At 48.4% G+C, this 20,051-nt stretch overlaps 1 protein-coding gene across 2 annotated transcripts in view; it reads right to left on the reverse strand.

Moving 5' to 3' along the window:
* The window catches only part of gnao1a (guanine nucleotide binding protein (G protein), alpha activating activity polypeptide O, a), a 436,666-nt gene that overhangs the window by 69,335 nt on the left and 347,280 nt on the right, over window positions 1-20,051 (reverse strand). For both annotated transcript variants that reach the window (XM_041191937.1, XM_041191938.1), the window contains exon 4: window positions 12,742-12,902. In XM_041191937.1, the coding sequence (XP_041047871.1) occupies window positions 12,742-12,902 (161 nt within the window). The remainder of the gene's footprint in view (window positions 1-12,741; window positions 12,903-20,051) is intronic.

Genomic DNA, 20,051 nt, shown 5'->3' on the forward strand with positions numbered 1-20,051 from the left:
GATCAAAAGACCAGAGAGATGGGGAGAGAGAGAGAGAGAGACCAGAGACAGAGAGACCAGAAAGAGAGGGAGAGAGGCCAGAGAGAGAGAGAGACTGGAGAGAGGGACCAGAGAGAGAGAAGATCCAGAGAGAGACCCGAAAGTGGGAGAGAGAGAGAGAGACCCGAAAGTGGGAGAGAGAGAGAGAGACCAGAGAGAGAGTGAACGAGTGACATAGAGGGAGAGAGAGACCAGAGAGTGAGAGAGAGTGAGAGAGAGAGAGAGAGAGAGACCAGAGAGTGAGAGTGAGAGAGAGAGAGAGAGAGACCAGAAACAAGGAGAGAGAGACCAGAGACAGGGAGAGAGAGAGAGAGAGACCAGAGAGTGAAAGACAGTGAGAGAGAGATACCATAGAGAGTAGGAGAGACCAGAGGGAGATAAAGAGACCAGAGAGACAGGGAGAGAGAGAGAGAGTCCAGGGACAGAGAGACCAGAGAGAGGGAGAGTGAGAGAGAGAGATACCAGAGACAGAGAGAGAGAGAGAGGTCCGAGACAGAGGGAGAGAGAGAGAGACCAGAGAGTGAAAGAGAGTGAGAGAGACCAGAGAGTGTGACAGAGAGAGAGAGCGACCAGAGAGTGAGAGAGTGAGAGAGAGACCAGAGCGTGAGAGAGAGAGAGAGTGAGACACCAGAGACAGGGAGAGAGAGACCAAAGAAAGGGAGAGAGAGACCAGTGACAGGGAGAGAGAGACCAGCGACAGGGAGAGAGAGAGAGAGACCAGAGAGTGAAAGAGAGTGTGAGAGAGTGATCAGAGAGAGGAGAGACCAGAGGGAGATAAAGAGACCAGAGAGACCGGGAGAGAGAGAGAGAGAGAGAGAGAGACCAGAGACAGAGAGACCAGAAAGAGACGGGGAGAGAGAGAGGCCAGAGAGAGAGACTGGAGAGAAAGACCAGACAGAGAGAGGGGCCAGAGAGAGACCCGAAAGTGGGAGAGAGAGAGAGAGACCAGAGAGAGAGAGAGAAAGAGCGAGTGACTGAGAGGGAGAGAACAGAGTGAGTGAGAGAGAGACCAGAGGTAGAGACAGAGAGAGAGGGACTGGATGCAGAGACAGAGAGAGAGGGACCAGATAATGAGAGCGAGAAGGACCAGAGAGAGAGCCAGAGGGAGAGAGAGAGAGCCAGACGGACAAGAGAGAGAGCCAGACGGACAAGAGAGAGACATCAGAGACACGGAGCGATAGAGAGATTCTAGAGACCAGAGAGAGAGAGAGAGAGAGACCAGAGACAGGGAGAGAGAGACCAGAGACAGGGAGAGAGAGACCAGGGAGAGAGACACTAGAGACAGGGAGAGGGAGAGAGAGAGAGAGAGAGAGAGAGAGAGAGACCAGAGACAGAGACACCAGAAAGAGAGGGAGAGAGGCCAGAGAGAAAGAGAGACTGGAGAGAGAGAGAGTGAGCGAGTGACTGAGAGGGAGAGAGAGACCAGAGACAGGGAGAGAGAGTGAGAGAGATCAGAGACAGGGAGAGAGACAGGGAGAGAGACACCAGAGACAGGGAGAGAGAGTGAGAGAGAGAGAGAGACCAGAGAACGCGAGAGAGTGAGAGAGAGAGACCAGAGGTAGAGACAGAGAGAGAGGGACCAGAGGCAGAGAGAGAGAGACAGAGAGAGAGGGACCAGGGGCAGAGAGAGAGACAGAGAGCGAGGGACCAGAGAATGAGAGAGAGAGAGAGAGCGGGACCAGAGAGAGAGCGAGAAGGACCAGAGAGAGAACCAGAGGGACCAGAGAGAGGGAGCGAGAGGGAGAGACCAGAGAGAGAGAGAGACCAGAAAGTGAGAGAGAACAGAGAGAACAGAGAGTAAGACAGAGAGACCATAGAGTGAGAGAGACCAGAGACAGTGAGAGAGAGAACAGAGACAGAGAGAGAGAAACCAGAGGCAGAGAGAGAGAGACCTGAGGCAGAGAGAGAGAGACCCGAGGCAGAGAGAGAGTGAGAGAGAGACCAGAGTGAGAGCGAGAGACCAGAGAGTGAGAGAGAGAGACCAGAGAGTGAGAGAGAGAGACCAGAGAGTGAGAGAGACCAGAGACATGGAGAGAGAGACCAGAGACAGGGAGAGAGAGAGACCAGAGACAGAGAGAGAGAGACCAGAGAGAGAGAGGGAGAGACCAAGGAGTGAGAGAGAGAGACCACAGAATGAGACAGCGACCACAGAGTGAGAGAGAGAGAAACCAGAGACTGAGAGAGATAGAGAGACCAGAGATAGAGAGAGTGAGAGGGACCAGAGACAGCGACAGAGACAGACCAGAGACAGAGAGAGAGATACCAGAGACAGAGAGAGAGACCAGAGAGTGAAAGAGAGTGAGAGAGAGTGACCAGAGAGAGAAGGAGAGACCAGAGGGAGATAAAAAGACCAGAGAGACCGGGAGAGAGAGAGAGAGAGACCAGAGATTTAGAGACCAGAAAGAGAGGGAGAGAGGCCAGAGAGAGAGAGAGACTGGAGAGAGGGACCAGAGAGAGAGAAGGGCCAGAGAGAGACCCGAAATGGGGAGAGAGAGAGAGACCAGAGAGAGAGAGAGTGAGCGAGTGACTGAGAGGGAGAGAGAGACCAGAGAGTGAGAGAGAGTGAGAGAGAGAGAGAGAGAGACCAGAGAATGCGAGAGAGTGAGAGAGAGAGACCAGAGGTAGAGACAGAGAGAGAGGGACCAGAGGCAGACACAGAGACAGAGAGAGAGGGACCAGAGAATGAGAGAGAGAGAGAGAGAGAGAGCGGGACCAGAGAGAGAGCGAGAAGGACCAGAGAGAGAGCCAGAGGGACCAGAGACAGAGCCAGAGGGGCCTGAGAGCGAGCCAGAGGGGCCAGAGAGAGAGCCAGAGGGGCCAGAAGGAGAGATCAGAGACACTGAGGGATAGAGAGATTATAGAGACAGAGGCGAGAGTCCAGTGAGAGAGAGAGGGAGAGAGACAGAGAGAGGGACCAGAGATTGAGAGAACAGAGTGAGAGAGAAAGACCACAGAGAGAGAGAGAATAGAGACAGAGAGAGAGTGACCAGAGAGAGAGAGAAAAAGAGAGTGACTGAGAGGGAGAGAGAGAGCAGAGTGAGTGAGAGAGAGTGAGTGAGAGAGGGACCAGAGACAAAGTCACAGAAGGAGGAACCAGAGACAGAGACAGAGAGAGACAGACCACAGACAGAGGTTGAGAGAGGGAGAGAGACCTGAGAGTGTGAGAGAGAGTGAGAGAGAGAGGGAGACCAGAGAGTGCAAGAGAGTGAGAGAGGGAGAGAGAGAGAGAGACCAGAGACAGGGTGAGAGAGACCAGAGACAGGGAGAGAGAGAGAGAGACCAGAGAGTGAAAGAGAGTGAGAGAGAGAGACCAGAGAGAGGAGAGACCAGTGGGAGATAAAGAGACCAGAGAGACTGGGAGAGAGAGACAGAGAGACCAGAAAGAGAGGGAGAAAGAGATCAGAGAGAGAGAGTGAGTGACTGAGAGGGAGAGACCACAGAATGAGAGAGACCAAAGAGAGAAGGAGAGACCAGAGGGAGATAAACAGACCAGAGAGACAGGGAGAGAGAGAGAGAGTCCAGGGGCAGAGAGACCAGAGAGAGAGAGAGTGAGAGAGAAAGCTACCAGAGACACAGAGAGAGAGAGAGACCTGAGACAGAGAGAGAGAGAGAGAGAGACCAGAGAGTGAGAGACCAGAGAGTGAGAGAGAGACCAGAGAGTGAAAGAGAGTGAGAGAGACCAGAGAGAGGAGAGACTAGAGGGAGATAAAGAGACCAGACAGACAGGGAGAAAGAGGGAGCGCGTCTAGGGACAGAGAGACCAGAGAGAGAGAGAGAGAGAGAGAGACCAGAGAGTGAGAGAGAGAGATACCAGAGACAGAGAGTGACCTGAGACAGAGAGAGAGACCAGAGAGTGAAAGAGAGTGAGAGAGACCAGAGAGTGAGAGAGAGAGAGAGACCACAGAGTGAGAGAGAGTCCAGAGAATGAGAGACCAGAGAGTGTGAAAGAGAGAGAGAGACCAGAGAGTGAGAGAGTGAGAGAGAGAGACCAGAGCATGAGAGAGAGAGAGAGAGACCAGAAACAAGGAGAGAGAGACCAGAGACAGGGAGAGAGAGAGAGAGAGACCAGAGAGTGAAAGAGAGTGAGAGAGAGACCAGAGAGAGAATGAGAGACCAGTGGGCAATAAAGAGACCAGAGAGACCGGGAGAGAGAGAGAAAAAGTGACCAGAGAGTGCAAGAGAGTGAGAGAGAGAGAGAGACCAGAGAGTGAGAGAGACCAGAGAGTGCAAGAGATTGAGAGAGAGAGAGAGAGAGGGACCAGAGACAGTCACAGAGAGGGGGACCATAGACAGAGTCACAGAGACAGAGACAGACAGTCCAGAGACAGAGAGAGAGAAACCAGAGACAGAGAGTGAGAGAGAGAGAGAGACCAGAGAGTGAAAGACAGTGAGAGAGAGATACCAGAGAGAGAAGGAGAGACCAGAAGGAGATAAAGAGACCAGAGAGACAGGGAGAGAGAGAGAGAGATCCGAGACAGAGAGAGAGAGAGAGAGAGACCAGAGAGTGAGAGACCAGAGAGTGAGAGAGAGAGAGTCCAGAGAGTGAGAGAGAGAGGCCAGAGAGTGTGACAGAGAGAGAGAGACCAGAGAGTGAGAAAGTGAGAGAGAGACCAGAGCATGAGAGAGAGAGAAAGAGAGAGAGAGAGAGTCCAGAGACAGAGAGACCAGAGACAGGGAGTGGGAAACCAGAGACAGGGAGTGAGAGACCAGAGACAGGGAGAAAGAGAGGGAGAGACCAGAGAGTGAAAGAGAGTGAGAAAGAGAGACCAGAGAGAGAAGGAGAGACCAACGGAAGATAAAGTGACCAGAAAGACAGGGAGAGAGAGAGAGAGAGACCAGAGACAGAGACACCAGAGAGAGAGAGAGAGAGAGCAGAGTGAGTGAGAGAGAGACCAGAGAGACAGAGAGAGAGACCAGAGACAGAGGGAGAGACCAGAGACAGAGACAGTGCGAGAGAGACCAGAGACAGAGACAGTGAAAGAGGGACCAGAGACAGAGACAGAGAGATCAGAGACAGAGAGACCAGAGACAGAGAGAGACAGACCAGAGATAGACCAGAGACAGATAGAGAGAGACCAGAGACAGAGAGAGAGAGACCAGAGACAGAGAGAGAGAAACCAGAGACAGAGAGAGATCAGAGACATAGACAGAGAGACCAGAGACAAAGAGAGAGAACAGAGACCAGAGAGGGAAGGAGAGACCAATGGAATATAAAGTGACCAGAAAGACAGGGAGAGAGAGAGAGAGAGAGAGACCAGAGACAGAGACACCAGAAAGAGAGCAGAGTGTGTGAGAAAGAGACCAGAGAGTGAGAGAGAGTGAGAGAGAGAGAGAGACCAGAGAATGCGAGAGAGCGAGAGAGAGAGACCGGAAATAGAGACAGAGAGAGAGAAACCAGAGACAGAAAGTGAGAGAGAGAGAGAGAGTCCAGAGAGTGAAAGAGAGTGAGAGAGAGAGACCAGAGAGAGGAGAGACCAGAGGGGGATAAAGACACCAGAGAGACAGGGAGAGTGAGAGACAGTCCAGGGACAGAGAGACCAGAGAGAGAGGGAAAGACCAGAGAAGGAGAGGGAGAGGCCAGAGAGAGAGGGAGAGGGAGAAGCAAGAGAGAGAGAGTGGCCAGAGAGAGAGAGAGACCCGAATGTGGGAGAGAGAGAGAGAGCAGAGTGAGTGAGAGAGAGACCAGAGAGACAGAGAGAGAGACCAGAGACAGAGGGAGAGACCAGAGACAGAGACAGTGAGAGAGAGACCAGAGACAGAGACAGTGAAAGAGGGACCAGAGACAGAGACAGAGAGATCAGAGACAGAGAGACCAGAGACAGAGAGAGACAGACCAGAGACAGACCAGAGACAGATAGAGAGAGACCAGAGACAGAGAGAGAGAGACCAGAGACAGAGAGAGAGAAACCAGAGACAGAGAGAGATCAGAGACATAGACAGAGAGACCAGAGACAAAGAGAGAGAACAGAGACACAGAGAGTGAGACCAGAGATGGAGAGAGAGAGACCAGAGACAGAGAGAGAGAGAGACCAGAGACAGAGAGAGACACCAGAGACAGAGACAGAGGGACCAGAGACAGAGAGACCAGAGAGAGAGACCAGAGACAGAGAGAGACAGACCAGAGACAGAGAGAGAGAGAGAGAGAGAGAGACGAGAGTGAGAGAGAGTGAGACCAGAGAGTAAGAGAGAGAGAGAGAGATCAGAGAGAGAGAGAGATGGTCCAGAAAGAGAGAGAGAGAGAGAGGCCAGAGAGACCAGAGAGACAGACCAGAGAGTGGGAGAGGGGGAGACCAGAGAGAGAGGGAGAGACCAGAGAGAGAGAAAGAGAGACCAGGGAGAGAGAGAGAGACCAGAGAGAGAGAGAAAGACCAGAGAGAGAGGGAGAGGCCAGAGAGAAAGATGGAGAGGACCATGGAGCGAGGAAGAGAGAGAGCTGGACAGGCAGGCAGAGTGGGAAAGGGGAGAGAGAGAGACAGACATTGTGGGAAAGGCAAGAAAGAGAGAGAGAGAGTCACACAGAGTGTGAAAGAAGAGAGAGAAATAGATATGAAGTGGGAAAGGATAGCAAGCAAAAATTTGATCTGAGTTTCAAGACTGCTGGTGGTGAGATCCAGTAGCTGTGCTATTCTGGGCTTGTTTGGGTGATTTAGTGTTACCTAATTTGCATTTATATAGCATATCTGTTAAATTCGGCGATTTTGTTTATTGTGCCTATTGTTCCAGCTAGGAATGCATAGTGCTGCACATGTACAATAAAGTATTTCAACTTGTAGATTGTTTTTTCTGGGCAACAAATGTCCAAAGGAACATAACTCCACCTTTGAAATAAGATTCCTGTGGGAACCCATGATTCACTTAAAATTATTTCACTTAAAGTCTCAATTTTCATGAACAATACCTCAACTTTAAGTGAAGACTTACTGTACTGAGCGAGTGCTGCACTGTTGGAACTGCATTCTTTTGGAGGAGATGTTAAATCTAGGATCTACTGCCCACAGGTTGATGTAAAAAGTCCCATGGTCCTATTGTGAAGAAGAGTAGGAAAGTTATCCTTGGTTCCCTTGGCCAATTATTATCCCTCAACCAATATTAGTGAAACAGAGAATTTGGTTGTTATCATATCATTGGTTTTGGGAGCCTGCTGTGTGCAGATTGTCTGCCTCTTCTTTTCCAACAGTGACTACAATTCAAAAGTACTTAACTATATAAATGCAAGTTTTTCTTTCATTGTACAACTCTACCAAGTCTTTCTGTACTCTCAGCAACACAACAGGGTAAATCTGAGAGATACTGGTCTGTGTTATGGATGTGGCTAGCTATATGTTGACATGCCAGCTAATACAAATACATATTCACAGGGAGTGCAAGTCAAGGAAAGGTTCAGATGGTCATGTGATGGTTATGGTGATGCAGCTGCCACTTTGAGGTTTACACGACTGACCCCTTCCTTGATCTGTCATACTGTAAATTGTAGAGAATATCAGTTCTGTATTAGGAGTGCCATTGCACACAAGAGCACACATTATGCCATGACATTCATTATGGCAAAAGACATGTCACTTGTGCATGGCTCTATCGGCTCTTGGTTCTTTAAACACAAATGGTTGCCAAGGCATCTTGATGAGTATAGTGTTCCCTTTGGGAGAAAAATCAAAGGTAACAGTTGAAAGAGCGACAAGAGTATTGGAAGGCACATCACTGCTTGTAAACTCGTGAGACACAGAGAACTGAATGGAATGTCACCTGCAATCGGGATGAAAATAACAACTTACAATCCATAATAAATAAGGGAATCTTGAAGTACAGCCGGAATATTCAGACTGCTTGATCAATATTTGTCCAACATTTGCTGTTCCTTCATTGTCAATAAGCCAAAGTTCTGAAATTCCCCATTCAACAATACCCGTGGCAGTACCTGCACCATGTGGACTGCAACACTTCATGATGACCAACCACCAAACTTTCAAGGGCCACTTGACAATAAATGCTGGTTTTGCCAACTATACCCATAACTGTAGAATTAACCAAAAATAAATACCGAAGTTGTGGAAATTTCATTCTCATAAGAACATTAAATTGAAATACTGTACTGGCCCCACCACAGAATTAAGAAAGCAAGCTGAGCGTAGCAAACCTTCATCCACATTTTGGGATTCACTAAGTGGCCACCATGATCGATACTGAGTAAGCACAACAGTTAGGCTACTCAAGCCATTCGAAACACCATATACGTGGACAGGAATAACTATGTACACGAGTCAGATAAGCTCCATGTCTATGGGTTGGACTAGCCCTGGGCACACATGAGCTGGACTAGCCCCAGATCCATGGTCAGGAATGGCCCTGCATGAACAGGCGTGATAAAACTATTTCAGTTTTGACATTTGAAGAAGGTACTTCACCCTTCAACTTCTTTTCCTCATCTGGAAAAACTTCTAAAATTCCCCTTCACATCACTTTCTTCAGCCTCAGATATCTTGGGTATTAATGGTAGATGATGACTGACACAGTATGGGAGGTTTGTGGAGCTTTAGTTTGGACTTGGGTATTTGTCTCCATATACTGACCACCAGCACTTTTTCCAAATTATGAGGGATTGGTGCTGTGCAATAACTGTTTAACATAAGAAAATGAAAGAAAGACTTGCATTTATATAGCACTTCTTACGACTAGCAGACATCTCAAAGCACTTAATAGCCAATGAAGTACTTTTGAAATGTAGTCACTGTTGTAATGTAGGAAATGCAACAGCTAATATGCTCACAGTTAGCTCCCAGAAACGGCGACATTATAATGACCAATCAATTTTTGTGATCTTGCTTTAGTGATAAATATTGGCCAGGATACCAGGGAGACCTCCCCTGCTATTATTCCAAATAGTGCCATGAGATCCTTAAGGGGCACCCGAGAGGGCAGACGAGGCCTTGGTTTAACATCTCATCTGACAGATGGCACTAGAGTACCAGCCTTGTTATTTGTGCTGAAGTCCTTGAGTGGGACTTGAACCACAACCTTCTAATTCAGAAAATGCTACCAACTGAGCCATGGTGGACACAAAAGGTACAGTGAGAACAAACTGGACTGGAACATGTAAGGAAGATACAAGATAGTGACAGGACACGGCATGGTTGACTGAAACTGAAACCCCTGGTACAATAACCTTGAAATTTCCTCCTAGTTACAATCAGATCTTCCAGTAGGGCTGCCCTATCAAGTTTACGCCCTGGTTCCAGCCTATGTCTGGGATGGTCATCATTGTAATAGAGAGGGGATGCTGGACCATTGATTATACTCAGTCAGGGAGGTTTGGGCAAGAGCTGAAGTAGTGTCATTCCGACCCCGACCGACAGAGGTCAGTAAGCATCACGCTCAATTGCATAGTGCAACTTTGGCTGTTCAACATCCCTCTGTAGTTCTGCAGATCTCCTGAATTTGCAGCAGGCCAGGAAAATCCCAATAGAATTTCATTGCCTTGGAAAGTTTCAAAATTGGAATTGCTTATAATGCACTGATACTGCTTTATGCAAATTGCCCACTAAACTTTAACACCTTCCCTCCCCTTTACCGATCGACCCCATGTGACCCATGGTAATGCTGGAGGCCAGGGATAATGGGCTGTTGCAGTTGATGCCAATGGGAGGCATACAATGGGGGAATACATTATATAATATTCATCACCTTCAATTATAATACCATTTGTTTGTATTAGGAAACCATATGATATACAATAAGATCACTTCACCAGCATAACTAGTGAAGGCATTCAGAGCCCCTAGCTTGTACATATTTTCCCATGAGATCATAGTTCATCAATTAGGATCAGTGGAAAGGTTTATAACACCTGGTCCAGAGACAGAGCCACTGTTTCAGGGTTTGAAATGACCATTTGCATGGAATGTAACCCAGCCTTAATGCAAAATGGGGCCGAGCCTAAAAGGACAGTGTACTCCAACCAAGTGAAAGAATTAAATAGAGCAAACATATAAGTATACATGAAAAAAAAAACCTGCAAACAAACTGTGCACACTAAATGCCAATTCTAATCAATGATGTGTCGCAAGGGATCCTGTTAGTTGACGTCAAGGCAAGCACATCTGTTCCACTATTTCCCTTAGTGAGTATAGCAGAAACAGGAGGCTCCTGCAATGCGATTATTTCAAAAACAGATTTTTAAAGTGTATGTATAAACACCCAGTTCAGCATATATCCTTAAAGTCACCTTGAATGATTGCTAAATCCTTTGGAGTTAAGTTTGGTGGGTGAAAATGTAGTGAAGGGTACTGTTGCAGTACACAATGCCTGCCATCAGAGGTCCCCACAGCATCAGCCCTACTCACCAGCAGCATCTTGTGACAGTTGCTGGAACCTGCAAGGAGGAGATATGTCAAATCTCAAACTGGCTAAGCCCCAGAACCTGACATTCATTTTGGAGCCTGCCAGTTTTGTAATGCCTTCATACTAAGTGGTTCTAGAAACTTTGGAACATACAAGACCACAAAGGACCACGTGGTTCATATAGATAGTTTGAGCTCCGAAACTGCCATATTGTATTTCTTCTATTCTTCAATAACTCCTTTCACCAAAAGCTATCCAGCTCCCTCCTACAATTGTTCACTCTCCTCAGCCAGTCCGTTTCATACATTCACTATCCTTTGTAAAGTATTTAAATCTGAATCCAAAATGAATCTAAATCCTCGATTCCCTCTTCTGAGTACTTGCCTATTCCCCTGACTACAGAGTTTGTCATTATATCAGGATATTGGATTTAGTTTATCTGTTCCCCACGGAATCTCAGAGCTTCCTTTCTCAAACCTTGCCCAGTCTCCTGGGGGGAAGACACTGGTGTAGTGGTAACGTCACTGTACCAGGGACCCAGGCTAATGCTCTGGGGAAACAAAAACAGAATTACCTGGAAAAACTCAGCAGGTCTGGCAGCATCGGCGGAGAAGAAAAGAGTTGACGTTTCGAGTCCTCATGACCCTTCGACAGAACTTGCAAGTTCTGTCGAAGGGTCATGAGGACTCGAAACGTCAACTCTTTTCTTCTCCGCCGATGCTGCCAGACCTGCTGAGTTTTTCCAGGTAATTCTGTTTTTGTTTTGGATTTCCAGCATCCGCAGTTTTTTTGTTTTTAATGCTCTGGGGATATGGGTTCAAATCCCACCATGGCAGCTGGTGGAATTTGAGCTTAGTTAATAAGTCTGGAATATATCTCAGCAATGGTGACCATGAAACTGATTGTCATAAAAACCCATTTGGTTTGCTAATGTCCTTTAGGGAAGGGAATCTGCCAGACCCAGTCTGGCCTACATGTGACTCCAGACCCACAGCAATGTGGTTGACTCTTAACTGCCCTCTGAAATGACTGAGCAAGGTTAGTTCATGGGCAATTAGGGCTGGGAAACAAATGCTGGCCTTGCCAGCAATGCCCACATGAAGAAAAGAAACACTATTTTGTCAATGTGCTTCTGCTATTTGAATCTTCCAATTTCCTATCATCTAACCGAGATGACTTTAAAATAATTTATGTAATGTGCAAACACTGATTCATGAGACACTCTGGTAATCACCACCTTCCATTTTGTTCTAGTTCCATGTAAACCCACCCTCTGACTGAACAATTTCAGATCCACTTCAGCAAGCTCCACTCACCTTCTGATCTACTGTGTGCTAGACTTTGTTAAAATCTACACATACAGGTCCTGAAATTCTGCAGACCTGATTGTTAGACCGCAGCTGCCATGCCAGAGGCTCCCCCCAACATCGAGCCTGCCATTTCAATGAGGCAGGTTGATGCCACTACCTCCCAATGGTCCCCTCCCCCCACACCCATTCCCCAGCAAGAGTCCAACACTGGTATGAGCAATTTGACCGACTGACAACCTCTATTTTTAAAAAATAATTTACAATTGTCCAGTGTCTAGACCCCTTGGTACTCCTACACCCCAGTGATGGAGCCTCTGCACACCCTTGTGGGCTGATTTGCCTCACTGAGGTCATTACTATGTCAAGTTCCTACCCTTGGTCCTGTTCACAGCTCATCATTTGCCTCCTAAAGGGGTTGATAGAAGACCCAATGTAACTAAGTGTCAGCTGATTTTAAGGCGGCTTTGCTGGTCTATTGCCAGAACTATGGTGGGAGACCGGCAAACTTCTGAGGTAGTGATGTGTGTTATGCCTCACCATCTACTTTGTACATCATCTCCTCAAAGTTCAACGAGTCAGACTTGACCTCCATCCCATAAAACCATAATGGACCCTCTAAGTTTGCATTTCGAAGAGTGTTTCATTATTCACTCCTTCAGGTCTGTTTGATCTATTAGGTATATTAGATCCATTGGATTGTGGATCCCAGCTTCTTTTGATCCCTCTTTATAAACTGGTGTTGCATTTGCCATTCTCCAATCCTCAGGCACTATTCTCGTTTCTAAGGAATCTCTACAATACCCGTAAGCACATGGCAGATTATTAGCCACTTCTCCAAATACTTAGTGTGCCGTCCATCTGGGCCAGGCATTGTCTTTTCCTTTAGTGATTTCAGGCTTTAACATGTTCCCCAAGTTATGACCTGAAGGTGAGGTTCCTGCACCTGTTTGGCCACTAAATATCTTCAATCCTTGGCTCTGATACCACCTGGTAATCCCTGCAACACCCTGCTCAAAGATGAACCCGCCATGTACAATCCATTCAGTTGTGTACTCACTATTGTGCAGAGTCATTAAGCTGGTATTCACGGGAACGGCTGAAGCACTCCACCATCCCAGAATCTGTCCAAAGTCGTTTCATGGCGGACAGCAGCTCCGGGGAGAATGGCTCCGTATCCTCCATCCGACTCACTACGTCACACACCATTTTAGCATCAGCCTGCGGGAAATGAGAAAATGTATCAGAATGAGGCAGCAACAAACCCATTGTGTCAGTGCCAGGAACAGGAACCGGCCAATCACATAATGGAAAAGGGCAGCAACAAGCCAATCCCCTCATGCCGTAGGACACCAATGAGCTAATTGCCTCATGGCAAGGGGCAGCAACAACCCGATCCCGAAGTTATGGACTGTTGCAAGGCCATGGTTCCATGAGTGATGGCAGCCTCCAGTATCCTTCTATAGTGAGTCTCCACAGTGAGCAAACACACAAATTCACTTTTCAGCTGGTGGCTGGGAGCATTACTGGATAATGATCAAAATTGGGAACTCTGGCTGATTTTTCAGCCCTGAGCACACTGATGTCAAGGTCAATTGTAAGGCAGCCAACTCAGGGATCAATGCTAGGACCTGCTGGTTTCTGAGGCTTCATAACTATTACAGGTTGTGCTTTATTCAGTGAACCTTTGGTTCATTTGGTTTTTAAGTTGATTAATGGAACAACTTTGGAGGATTAGAAACAGGTACGTGGTCTGTTGGTGACCTAACAAGACTGTGCCACCTGGGTCAATGTTACAGATGCCATACTGTACAATACTGGGCTATTGACTTTCACCCACCAACTGATCATGGGTGAGCAGGTGGTCAACTTTTCTGAGGTTACAAACCACATTATTACCTAAGTTATGAGCCCACACCACACTATCGCAGACTCTTCAATGTTTTACATTTTATTGTGTCTAGCTGTCCTACATAGAATCATATAAACCTACAGCACAGAAACATGGCATCTGGCCAAACTTGTCTACACTAGTGTTTACACTTCACACAAGCCTCCTCCCACTTTAATTAGCTTTCCGCATCATGCCCTCATTTCCCTCTATTCCCTTCTCCCACATTGATGCATCAATCCTCGCCCCAAGTGTGTTAATACTATCCCCTTCCAACATTCCATATGACATCCAGTTCCACATTCTCATCACTGTCTGTGGGAAGGAACACCTAAATTCTTGATTTGATCTGTTCGTAGCTATCTTAAATTTATGATACCTTGTTCTGGACACACCTACAAATGGAAACACATCGATACCAATAAACCCTTTCATAATTCTAAAGTCCTCCATCAGGTCTCTTAATCTTACATTCATTAAAAGTAGATTTCTTAAGAACAAGAAAAGGTGGTTCAGACCAATACGTACGTAAATCAGGGTTATTCGGGAAATATTTTGAAAATTATTTCTCAATGAGCATCTTTTGTTTTTAAATCTCATCAAAACGAGTTTCTGGCTTGGCAAAAAAATTAACTTCCACAAACTTTAAATTGGAAGAAATTTGAATGCATCTTTTGCATAGCTGGCCAGTGGTCAGAAGCACTGCAAGTCAGAAGGAGGGAGGTAATATTAACTTTAGATTAAACCTCAGTTAGACCATAATGGAGTGCTACGCTCAATTCTGGTCTCCATATCGTAGCGAGGATAGTGATTTACAATGGTGGTATTGGGATGTAACTATTAGAAAAGACTGAACAGGCTGGGACTATTTTCTCTACAAAACAGAAGATTGAAAGGTGACCTAACAGAGGTTATGTAAGTTCTGAAGGAGTTCAAAAGAGTAGATGAAGAGAAGATGTTTCCACAAATGGGAAAGTCCAAAAATGGGAGCCATAAATATAAGGTGGCTACTAATAAATCAAATTGGGAATTCAGAAGAAATTCCTTAGCTTTGCGGAGGGCACTTGGAGCAAGGCCATGTAAGTGATACAGACCCACGTGGATAAGTATATGATATTAAAGGTAGCCCTAATGGTATCTTGATGGTTCATGGAGTTAACACACACTACCAGGTGTGGGCTACTGAGAAGTACGAATAGGTTTGATATCTGGTCTGGGTTAGCTGAGATAGGGTAGTGATGGGGACATTGTGATTTAAGTAAAACCCTAGCTCTAGATATGGGTGGAAAAAGGCCAATCAATGGTTATTTCTGGTGAAGTGCATGCAGACTTGGACATTGACAAGGTCAGGAGGGAGCTCCACTGTAATGATCTGAACAGCTTTCTGTGCAAGCCCTTGTGTAGAGAGTGACCACTTATGTGAGGTGGTCAAGGGCTGCTACTGGGAAATGTGGAAGTCCAAAAGGAGTCAGGAGAGGAAGGAGTGAAATGGGGAAAATACAATGGGAGAACACAACACCAGAGTCATAATCTTCCTCTCAAGTTCAGTTTGTCAAATGTGTGGGTTACTGTGGTTAAACTAATTTTATGATGGTATTTTGAATGGTTGTTAAGATGTGGGACTAGGAGCCTTTTCAACTAAAGAATGTGCAGAGGAATCCATCTTCATGAAAAGCAATCAGTGAAATTTGTTCATTTGCATGATGCAATATTGTGATTGTATCAACACAACTCATTACATTGCCTGTTTAGACCATAAAAATGACCCATACTGCTTAAGAATATAAAAGAGCAAGAAAAAAACCAGCAGCTCTATCGAGCCTACAACACTCAAGATAACTGCAGCATCAAGATTACACATCTCGTACTCTCCCTGACCCCACAGACACAAAAAAAAAATCAAATAAGAAAATAAAAATCTAGGGAAGTTCTCTCTGACCAGGTTATTACATCAAAACCAATCCAAATCACAAGGATAATGTGTCCATTAACATTAATCTAAATTAATAGAGGTTCTCTCAAATCTCTCAACACCCCAAAACCTGTCCACCATCTACAAGGCACAAGTCAGGAATGTGATGGAAGACTCACCGCTCTTGGATGTGTGCAGCTCCAACAACTCTCAAGAAGCTCAATATCATCCAGGACAAAGCAGCCTGCCTAATTGGCATCCCTTCCACCACCCTAAACATTCACTCCCTCCACCACTGACACACAGTGGCAGGAGTGTGTACCATCTACGAGATGCACTGCAGCAACTCACCAAAGCTCCTTCGACAGCAGCTTCCAAAGCTGTGACCTCTACCACCTAGAAGGACAAGGGCAGACAACCTATGGAACACCATTGTTACATTATTGATAGCCAGTTGGTGAAGGAAGAATCCAAAGCCAGCCTCTACTTGGGACAGATTTGTTCATAGACTGAAACATTGCAAGTTTATATCTCCTGACTCCACTCAACTTCTGTGCCAGTAAGTGTCTTTTTATATGTGCTCAAGTAACCACCCAATCAATACCCCTTCAACTGACACAATTAAGAACCACCACCCGCAAGTTCCCCTCCAAGCCACACACCATCCTGATATGGAAATATATCACTGTACCTAAGTCAAAATTCTGGAACTCTCTCCCTAATAGCACTGTGAGTGTACCTACACCACACGGACTGCAGCAGTTCAAGGAAGTGGGCACTTTCTCAAGGGCAATTAGGGATGGGCAACAAGTGCTGTCTGAGCTAGCAAAGCTCACATCCCATGGAAGAAACAAAAACAAAGACCTTTAAAACCTTCATTTCAAGTTTTGCTGAAGCTATTGCCGCTTGTGTCCAATCCCTTCTGAATTTTTTTATTGAATCTGCTTTCATCACCTTTTCAGGCAGCACAATCCAGATCATAAAGAAGAAATTTCATTTCCTCCAGGTTTCTTTGGTTACCAACAGTCCTGTCAGTGTAAATGGTTTCTCTCTATTTACACTGCAAAAACCGCTTATCATTTTAAACACCTGTATTAAATCTCCTATTAACCTTCTCTGCTCTAAAGAAGAACGAATCAAGCTTCTTCCTCACCTCTCCACGTTTGTATATTGTTTTCTGCAGTGATTGTAATAGCCAGTGCCCCTTATTCCAAACATGCAATAAGAGCTGTGCTGTGATTTGGCTTCTGCTACTGCTCTCCAGGATTTAGAACGCCACCTAAAGCTTAACTCTGGTAGGTTTCTGAAAGTGGATGGGCAGGAAAGGTACAGTCAAAACTCCAAAAGGTTAGAACAGAAGCAATTTAAGGTTCTGACGAGGGGAGAGAGATGGAGAAATTTAGGGAGGGAATTCCAGAGCATTAGGTCTACACAGTTGAAGGCACAACTGTTAATGGCGGAGCTATTAAAATTTGAGATGCCCAGGAAGCCAGAAATAGAGGAACAGAGAGACCTCGTGGGAGGTAATATAGATCAGGGTGGGGGCAAAGCCATGGAAGGATTTGAAAACAAGGATAGGAGTTTTAAAATCCAGGTATTGCTGGACCAGGAGATAATGTAGATCAGTGAGCACAGGGGCTACAGGTAAATGGGACTTATGGCAAGTTAGGATATGGACAGTTTTGGACAAGTTTAATTCCACAGGAGTGGAAATGAGAGACTGGCTGGGAAAGCAATGAAATAGTCTAGCCTGTAGGTAACAAGAGGCAAAGATGAGGGTTTCAGCAGCAGATGAACCGAGGTCAGCTCAGAGATGGAGATGTTACGGAGCTGGAGTTATATTCAGTCTTGGTGATGCAACAGATACTCAGTCGGAAGCTGATCCTTGGGTCAAATAGGAAACCAAGGTTGTGAACATTCTGGTTTAACCTCAGGCAGTGGCCAAACAGAAGAATGTTATCGGTGGTTAAGGAATGCAGTTTGTGGTGGGTACTGAAGACAATGGCATTGCTTGTCTCAATATTTCTTCAGAACGGAAGTATCCTTTGGTATTTTCTTCATAGCAGTGGCACCGGGAAAACAACTTAATACACACACACATGCACGCACATGCAAACACGGCTCCGCGCCCAGACACCTCCACCCAAATCCCTCCGCCTACACACACACCCCCTCCACCAAACACACACACACCCCTCCGCCCACACACACCCCTCCGCCCCCACACACACACCCCCTCCAACAAACACACACACACCCCTCCGCCACACACCCCTCCGCCCCCACACACACCCACTCCAACAAACACACACACACCCCTCCGCCCACACACACCCCTCCGCCCACACACACACAACCCTCCGCCCACACACACCTCTCCGCCCACACACACACACACACCCCTCCGTCCACACACACCCCTCCGCTCACACACACACACACCCCTCCGCCCACACACACCCCTCCGCCCACACACACGCCCCTCCGCCCACACACAACCCTCCGCCCACACACACACACACCCCTCCGCCCCCACACACCCCTCCGCCCACACACACCCCTCCGCCCACACACACCCCTCCGCCCCCACACACACACCCCCTCCAATAAACACACACACACCCCTCCGCCCACACACATCTCCGCCCACACACACCCCTCCGCCCACACACACCCCTCCACCACCACACACCCCTCCGCCCCCACACACACCCCTCCGCCCCCACACACACCCCTCCGCCCCCACACACACCCCACCGCCCCCACACACACCCCTCTGCCCACACACACCCCTCCGTGCACACACACCTCTCCACCCACACACACCCCTCTGCCCACACACACCCCTCTGCCCACACACACCCCTCCACCCACACACACCCCTCCGCCCACACACACACACACCCATCCGTACACACACACACCCCTCCGCCCACAAACACACACACACACACCCCTCCTCCCACACACACACACACACACACACCCTCCGCCCACACACACACACACACACCCCTCCTCCCACACACACACACCCTCCGCCCACACACACACACACACCCCTCTGCCCACACACACACATGCTCCTCCGCCCACACACACACACACATGCTCCTCCGCCCACACACACACACACTCCTCCGTCCACACACACACACACACACCCCTCCGCGCACACACACACACACACCCCTCCGCCCACACACACACACACACCCCTCCGCCCACAAACACGCACACATCCCTTCGCCCACACACACACACACATCCCTCCTCCTACACACACACACACCCCCCTCTGCCCACACACACTCCTCCGCCCACATGCACACACCCCTCCACCCACACACACACACCCCCACCTCCGCAAACACAAACACGCAGCCCTCTGCCCACACACACTCCTCCGCCCACACACACACACACAGCCCTCCGCCTACACACACACACACAGCCCTCCGCCTACACACACACACACCCCTCCGCCCACACACACACACACACAGCCCTCCGCCTACACACACACACACACACACACAGCCCTCCGCCTACACACACACACACCCCTCCGCCCACACACACACACACAGCCCTCCGCCCACACACACACACACCCCTCTGCCCACACACACACACCCCTCCGCCCACACACACACACACACCCCTCCGCCCACACACACACCCCTCCGCCCACACACACACACACAGCCCTACGCCCACACACACACACCCCTCCTCCTACACACACACACATCCCTCCGCCCACACACACAAACACACCCCTCCGCCCACACACACACACAGCCCTCTGCCCACACACACACACACACAGCCCTCCGCCCACACACACAAACACACCCCTCCGCCGACACACACACACATCCCTCCTCCTACACACACACACACCCTCCAGCCACACTCACACACATCCCTGCGCCCATACACACCCCTCCGCCCACACACACACCCCTCCGCCCACACACACCTCTCCGCCCACACACACCCCTCCGCCCACACACACCCTCCACCCACACACACACACACACACCTCCGCCAACACGCACACACACCCCTCCACCCACAAACATACACATACACACCCCTGCGCCCACACACACACACACACCCTCCACCCACACACACCCCTCCACCCACACACACACACACACACACACACACACACACACCCTCCGCCCACACACACCCTTCGCCCACACACACCCCTCCACCCACACACACACCCTCCGCCCACACACACACCCTCCGCCCACACACACACCCTCCACCCACACACACAAACCCCTCCTCCCACACACACACCCTCCGCCCACACATACACTCACACACACCCCTCCACCCACACAAACACACACACACACACACACCCTTCGGCCCACACCGACACACACACACCCCTCCACCCACACACGCACACAGATACCTCCGCCCACACACACACAAACACCTCTCTGGCCACAGAAACTCACATATTCCTCCGCACACACACACACACACACACACACACCCCTCCGCCCACAGACACACACACCCCTCCGCCCACAGACAC

The sequence above is a fragment of the Carcharodon carcharias genome, chromosome 7 (assembly GCF_017639515.1).
Source record: "Carcharodon carcharias isolate sCarCar2 chromosome 7, sCarCar2.pri, whole genome shotgun sequence".
Taxonomy (NCBI): Eukaryota; Metazoa; Chordata; class Chondrichthyes; order Lamniformes; family Lamnidae; genus Carcharodon; species Carcharodon carcharias.